Below are 8229 nucleotides of genomic sequence, written 5' to 3'. Positions count from 1 at the left end.
AGGTGTAGAAAATATTTTTACCGGTGGAACTGGACAGATGTTTAATGATATCTCTTCTAATTTGTACTACTGTGTATGGCAGCATTTCCTGTTTAATTGTGTTCTTGTAATTAATTAATACATAAAGATCCTTGGCCATCATCATTGGAGCCTAAGGATACATTTAGCTTAAGCTCATAGATTAATTCAACAGAATAAACTTGTATCTGTAAGACAAATGTATGTATCTGGGATGATTCTTGCTTACTAATATAGGGGTCGATCATGGTCCTCTAGAAAGGCTTGTCAAATGATTTATCTACACAAATCCATATATACTTTCTAAAGGGTTGTAATTAACCCCATAATGTTTTAGCGATCTTGTTGAATTTAAGCTGTCCTATCTCATTCCTAGAGGGCTACACATATACAAATAGTTTGTAAGTTCATCACGCTGTGGCTTAGAGTAGCTAAAGCTGATTTTGGCAACCCTCAAAGAATGGGTTTGGACTCCCCTTCTTAAACCTATATAATAGTTTATGTGAATCATTCTCACTGACATTGTATTTCTTTTAGCTGTGTGGAATTTTAGAGGTTATCCTACACCTCCTTAGCACAAGCCCAAAACGGGACCAGTTGTTCTTGCTACTGTTTGAGCCAGGAAACGCTGATATACTTTATACTTTGCTGCTAAACCAGAGATATACGGATAGACTGAAGGAGCTTGTCTTCAAGGTAGAGTATTAAATTGCATATCCCACTGTATACATTACATGAAAACACTTTATAAAGAGGAAATAGGCATAATTGGATTCACTGTAAAAGAACACTTTAGTAATTCTTCATTAAGCTAAACTGTGCAATGAGCATACATTTTAAGTATAGGTTGAAAAAGTTACCTCCTAAAATAGCAGTGGCCAACTTTCTAACACACTGATGGCTGCAGATCAATATTTTAGAAGTTTTAAGGGCCACATATAAATGTATGGCTATTACACAAATAATTTCCTGCATATGAATGCTCAATTAAAGAAATGGAAATGTATTGCTATTATCAGCGTTTTCATTATCAAATTTGCATTGTTGCAAACACTCCTTAAATATAGTGCTCAGGTTACATGCACACGCCTAAGCCAACCACACAGTATGCTTTCATGGAAATGAGCTAAGTTTCAAAAGAGGATAGTAAGAGAAAGAGCTAAAGTCGATAATATAAGCAAATTAGACAGTGTTTTTAATTGCAAACTCTGTCTATGTGAATCATGAATGTTTAATTTTGACCTTCATGTCCCATTAATATAAACAATTGTAATATATATAAATAGCTAGCGACCGACTAGGACAGACTGCCTACATATTCCTCTGATACATATTCTCTGCAGTACTACACTACAGTAAGTGTGGGATAGATAACTCGCCACCTATCATTTATTACTAGTTATGGCCATTCCCTCCTCTCTACTTTGCTTATTTTCTGACCTCTTTTTCGCCAGATATTAGAGCAAATGCTAAAGTGCAATAAAGTTTATGAGCGGAGCAAGCAGCGTATTCGACTCAGGGAAGTGGGATACTCTGGACTGGGTCTGTTACTTAATGAAGCACCTGTCACAACATTGCTAATCAAGAGCCTTCTAAACCAAGTTCTTGTTGCAGGTAATATAGGAATAATTGCATATTTTTTGGGGTGTGGCAAATTAGAAAAATATTCATTTTTTTTTTTTGGTATGCATATTCTAGGAATTCCTTCCATTAAAGTACCATCTGGAAATGTAATTCTCTATATCTTATCATTCTTTCTGTTTATAAAGTGATTTTGTAATTTACTTCTGAACTTGCTCGCCTTCTTTTCAAGTCATTATCCCCCTGCGCAATAATGGCAGTTATTTTCAGTTAAATACTGTGTCTTGTTTAGTTTGAGATTACTGAAGGGGCTGCATCATGTGAACGTCAAAACCTTTTAGATATTCCATGATCGTGAGCAATGTTCCCTCTAATTCTTTTTTAGTGCGTGCAATTATTTTTTTCTGTGTGCGGGCTTCATACCGCTTGTGTGCGGCACTATATATATATATATATATATATATATTATATTTGTATGTATGTATATGTGTATATATATATATATATATATATATATATATACTCACTGGCACTCACAGGAAGCTGTGCTGTCCCCAGAGTCACAGGCAGGTAATCCCAGACAGGTCTGGGTGCAAGAACCATAGGGAAAATTACAAAACAAATTAATACAACACACAGAGAAAGTCCAGCACTCAGCTAAGATTAAAAGCAGAAATGGAAGGGTTAGTTACCACATTTGGCCAAATGGGATAAGCCCAGGTACCATGACAAGGTCCCTTCCAAAAACCTGGGACCCTAAAACAGCCACACAATGCAAGCTCTCAATCCAACAAACTGGGAACAAGTGGAGATAGCATAACACACTTAGTATTTGCAGGGTTAATGATTGTATACACTGTTTGGTCTCACTGCGTACCGTGATGCTGTGTAAGTATCCCTATGGCAACGGTAATGCTTCGTTGCGATAGGCTGTTGCCCCGCATGTGATGTAATCCGACTCTGTGAGTGACTTCCGGTTCTCGAACTGAGTTGTGCCACGTCAGAGGCTGTCGGGTTGTCAGGGGGAGACTTTCATAGCAGTGCAGGGGTGAGTTAATCTAGCGATAAGGCGATCTAGGCCATGTGTTTGTTGTATAGCATTACTTCCTCCTGTATCCTATATTTGTAGCAGATTTGCGGTCCCTGCTAGCTATGGGTCTTGTTATATATGCTATATATATATTGAATTAGCCTGCTTTTGTGTGGTTAGGTTCTATGCCCTTTATGTCTGTATACCATGTCTCCTCTATTTTCCTCTATATAAATATGTCACTATCACTAAAAGAGAAGTACAGTATATACTCAGAAAGTGTATTCAATATGTCACTGATTGATGCACTGTTGTTGATATTGTGATGTAGTGGTCACCATGACAACAGTTTTTGGAGGTTTTTATGCTAATTAAGGGGTGGGGTTATTAATTGTTTGCTTATAAATGTGTGTCACTTTGTATCACTTGTGTCTGAGGAAGGGGATATATTGTCCCCGAAACGTTACTTTGTTACAGTAAAGATTGTTGAAAAGTACCAGCGAGTGCAAGTTTCTTTCATTGCTAATATCATTACCTACTAGCACCCAGGCAGATGATACGGAAGTGAGAGTGCACATCTCTGCTACTATATATATATATATATACACACACATACAGTATATATATATATATATATATATACTGTGTATATCAGTGATGTGCGGTGACTTCAGAGGCTGGTGAGGCAGTGGCTAGCAATCGGATACGCCTTTATTCTTTAGCTATCCTTTGTTGAAGAAATAGCAATGCACATGGGCGAGCCAATCGCATGAGGTATCTATATGCAGCCACCAATCAGTATCTACTAAGCATATTTAGATATGATTTTCAACAAAGGATATCAGATTTTCTTCATTCTTTTGATATCCTTTGTTGAAAAGCATATCTCTAAATATGCTTAGTAGCTACTGAGCATATTTAGATATGCTTTTCAACAAAGGATATCAAAAGAATGAAGAAAATCAGATATCCTTTGTTGAAAATCATATCTAAATATGCTCAGTAGCTATGAGCATATTTAGATATGCTTATCAACAAAGGATATCAAAAGAATGAAGAAACTCAGATCTAAATATGCTCATTAGCTACTGAGCATATTTAGATATGATTTTCAACAAAGGATATCTGATTTTCTTCATTCTTTTGATATCCTTTGTTGAAAAGCATATCTAAATATGCTTAGTAGCTACTGAGCGTATTCAGATATGCTTTTCAACAAAGGATATCAAAAGAATGAAGAAAATCAGATATCCTTTGTTGGAAAAAATATCTAAATATGCTCAGAAGCTAATGAGCATATTTAGATCTGATTTTCAACAAACATACCATAGCATAGCAACTTGCAAGTTTTGCTTAATAAATGTATTTTGTGTATGACCTGGTCAGTGTTGTAAGTTACATTTATTAAGCAAATAAGCACAAAATCACAATATGGCTGCTCATTAAAATATATTTCTTATTTAAATATATTTAGTAAGTTACAATACTGACCTTGTCAAACACAAAATACATTTATTAAGCAAATAAAAGCACTAAATCACAAGATGGCTGCAAGATGGCTGCTCATTTTAACATATATTTATTAAGCTGCCAGAGAAGTTGGGAAGTGGACTGTGGAACATACCATAGCATAGCAGCAACTTGCAAGTTTTGCTTAATAAATGTATTTTGTGTATGACCTGGTCAGTGTTGTAAGTACTTACAACACTGACCGGGTCATACACAAAATACATTTACTAAGCAAATAAGCAGAGAAGAGGATCAGACTGCGTCACAAGTTCCTAGTTCCAACACACACAGGCACTTCAAATTTAAGCAGAGGGGGGGCACCCACTACCCGGTCCCGTATTAACTTACAAGTACAAGTTACAACCCCAACCAAGCCTCACAATAAAAAATATATAATTATCATGATATTACAATACAGGCTGTACTGCACGATCATCACCCTTAACTGTCTTACAAGTCCAAGTTACAACCCCAACCAAGCCTCACAATAAAAAATATATAATTATCATGATATTACAATACAGGCTGTACTGCACGATCATCACACTATAACACGGCATGGCTTGTCATTCTGATGATGACTTACTTGTGTGACAGTGTGACGGACTGTGTGCACTTGGACGCGGGCTCCTTCCTTCAGGTGAGGTCACAGGTGGGTGACAGGCTCAGCCGACAGGTCACGGTCAGGCAGGACCAGGGCAGGGGCCGGGCAGCAGCTGCGATATGCGGTGCGACGTGCAAGTCTCATAGATCAGGGCGGCAGCCTCCTCCTCCACTCCACGCTACTTGGCTCAGGCTGAGGTGTCACTGTCAGGCAGGAATCAGTGGGACTGGCTGTTGTTCCCGCCGCCGCCGCGCTGCTCCTTACTTGCGCATGCGCAGACACTCAGTCAGTAGGGCTAAGCAGAGCCAGGGAGTCAACACCGGTGTTGATTGGATGAGCTGGTCTCCCAGGGAACAGTCGAGGCCTCATGAGAGATGCCTCATATAGCAATTTTGTCAGCCGCGCTGCTCCTGCAAATCACCACCGGGTGATGCTGCAGAGCAGCTAGATATAAAAATACACTACAAATATTGCGCAATAGAGAAACACCAGAACCCAGTGCCTCTCTATTGCGCAATATTACAGTTTGACATGTAAAAAAAAAAAAAGAAAATGTAACTTTTTTTTTTTAAATAAAATTCTCTATTTGTTTTTCTTTTGGCCCAAATGGCAGGTGCGGCACTGCCTCACCTGCCTCCAATGAGTGCACGTCACTATTTCTTTCATGTAATTAGCAAGAGTCCATGAGCTAGTGACGTATGGGATATACATTCCTACCAGGAGGGGCAAAGTTTCCCAAACCTCAAAATGCCTATAAATACACCCATCACCACACCCACAATTCAGTTTTACAAACTTTGCCTCCCATGGAGGTGGTGAAGTAAGTTTGTGCTAGATTCTACGTTGATATGCGCTTCGCAGCAGGCTGAAGCCCGATTTTCCTCTGAGTGCAGTGAATGTCAGAGGGATGTGAAGAGAGTATTGCCTATTTGAATACAATGGTCTTCCTCTAGGGGATCTATTTCATAGGTTCTCTGTTATCGGTCGTAGAGATTTCTTCTCCTACCTCCCTTTTCAGATCGACGATATACTCTTATATACCATTACCTCTACTGATTCTCGTTTCAGTACTGGTTTGGCTATCTATTATATGTAGATGAGTGTCTTAGGGGTAAGTAAGTCTTATTTTATTTATGACATTCTAAGCTATGGTTGGGCACTTTATATGTAAAGTTCTAAATATATGTTTTAAACTTATATTTGCCATGATTCAGGATATTTAGTATTCCTTCTTTCAGACTGTCAGTTTCATTTTTTTGGGAAAATGCTTATGAATTAATATTTTTTCTTACCTTAAAATATTCAAATTGACTTTTTTCCTTGCGGGCTGTTAGGCTCGCGAGGGCAGAAAATGCTTTAATTTATTGCGTCATTTTTGGCGCAAAATTTTTGTTGACGCCGGAAGTTTGTTCATGGTTGCGTCATTTTTTGACGCATGTGTGTTACAGACGTTTTTTTGCGCCGAAAAATGTGGGCGTCATTCTTGGTGGCAAAAAATGTGGGCGTCATTCTTGGCGCCAAAAAATGTGGGCGTCATACTTGGCGCCAAAAAATGTGGGCGTTATACTTAGCACCACTTTTTTTCACATTATTTAAGTCTCATTTTTTTGTTGCTTTTGGTTACTAGAGGCTTGTTTGTTTTGCATTTTTTTCCCATTCCTGAAACTGTCATTTAAGGAATTTGATAATTTTACTTTATATGTTGTTTTTTTTCTATTACATATTGCAAGATATTTCAAACACTGTTCCTGTATCAAGAAATGCTGAGGGATTCCTGTTGACTGATATCAGTCCTACCCAAAGCTAAGTTCATTTATTTTAATGTTATGAATGTTTATCTTTAGCTATGGTTTGTAATCAGTTATCATGATAAACTTTTACATGCAGAATCCATTAGTATTTATGCTTTATATATTGCTATTCTTTTTACATCTTATGTACAAGATATACTTAGAAATTTATAAGAATATTTTTCTGATTCTATTTTAAAGGCTTTGTCTGACATCCCGCCTTCTAATAAAATTTTTAGGTCTTTTTCAAACTTTTTTAGTTGATGAAGTTTCAAATGACCAACAACATAATGAATTATCCTTCTCTGATGGTGTTTTTTTCTCATTCAGAATTTTTCTTCATCAGATATTGACACTAACAAATCTACTTTTTGGTTTTTTAATAGAGTACATTTGTTCTTTATTCAAAAGGTGTTGATTATTTTGGATATTGAAGTAACTATTTCTTTTGATTTTAAAGACTAGCTAACATTTAAATTCTGCTTATTTATCTTCTGTGGTTTCTTCAGAGGTTTTTTCCATTTCCTGATACTAGGGAATGGAATAGGCTGAGAATTTTCTTTTAGTCCTTCTTTAAGGTTTTTAAATTGTATTCTTTGCCGGCAGTTAGTTTTCAGTTTTGAGGAAAGATTCCCCAAGTTAATGGGGCTATCTCTACTGCTAAATATACTATTATTCTTATAGCAAATAGTATTTATTTCTTCTGTTATGTGTGATCAGTCCACGGGTCATCATTACTTCTGGGATATAACTCCTCCCCAACAGGAAATGCAAGAGGATTCACCCAGCAGAGCTGCATATAGCTCCTCCCCTCTACGTCAGTCCCAGTCATTCTCTTGCACCCAACGACTAGATAGGATGTGTGAGAGGACTATGGTGATTATACTTAGTTTTTATGACTTCAATCAAAAGTTTGTTATTTTACAATAGCACCGGAGCGTGTTATTACTTCTCTGGCAGAGTTTGAGGAAGAATCTACCAGAGTTTTTTTACTATGATTTTAACCGGAGTAGTTAAGATCATATTGCTGTTCTCGGCCATCTGAGGGAGGTAAAAGCTTCAGATCAGGGGACAGCGGGCAGATGAATCTGCATTGAGGTATGTAGCAGTTTTTATTTTCTGAATGGAATTGATGAGAAAATCCTGCCATACCGTTATAATGACATGTATGTATACACTTCAGTATTCTGGGGATGGTATTTCACCGGAACTACTCTGTTAAAGGTCACTAATCCTTTTAATAAGTATTTATCATGTTAAACGTTTTTGCTGGAATGTAGAATCGTTTACATTTCTGAGGTACTGAGTGAATAAATATTTGGGCATTATTTTCCACTTGGCAGTTGTTTGGTTTTAATTGTGACAGTTTCGTTTCTCTTCACTGCTGTGTGTGAGGGGGAGGGGCCGTTTTTGGCGCTCTTTGCTACGCATCAAAAAATTCCAGTCAGTTACTCTTATATTTCCTGCATGATCCGGTTCATCTCTGACAGATCTCAGGGGTCTTCAAACTTCTTTGGAGGGAGGTAGATTCTCTCAGCAGAGCTGTGAGAATTTTATATTGACTGTGAATAAAAACGTTGCTCTGTAATTTTTATGTCAAATTTAATTATTGTTATTTTTCTAATGGGAACAAACCTTTGCTAAAAGTTGTGTTGTTTTAAAGTTTGATGCTATAATTGTTTTTTCAGTTCATTATT

The 8229-nt window shown here is 37.2% G+C and overlaps 1 protein-coding gene across 6 annotated transcripts in view; it reads left to right on the top strand.

Moving 5' to 3' along the window:
- Positions 1 to 8229, top strand: part of NBEAL1 (neurobeachin like 1) — a 759124-nt gene that overhangs the window by 408023 nt on the left and 342872 nt on the right. For all 6 annotated transcript variants that reach the window (XM_053698681.1, XM_053698678.1, XM_053698680.1 and 3 more), the window contains 2 exons: positions 556 to 714; positions 1473 to 1632. In XM_053698681.1, coding sequence (XP_053554656.1) covers positions 556 to 714; positions 1473 to 1632 — 319 coding nt within the window. The remainder of the gene's footprint in view (positions 1 to 555; positions 715 to 1472; positions 1633 to 8229) is intronic.

The sequence above is a fragment of the Bombina bombina genome, chromosome 1 (assembly GCF_027579735.1).
Source record: "Bombina bombina isolate aBomBom1 chromosome 1, aBomBom1.pri, whole genome shotgun sequence".
In the NCBI taxonomy this organism is placed as follows: domain Eukaryota; kingdom Metazoa; phylum Chordata; class Amphibia; order Anura; family Bombinatoridae; genus Bombina; species Bombina bombina.
This window is presented reverse-complemented; position numbering and strand designations above follow the sequence as displayed.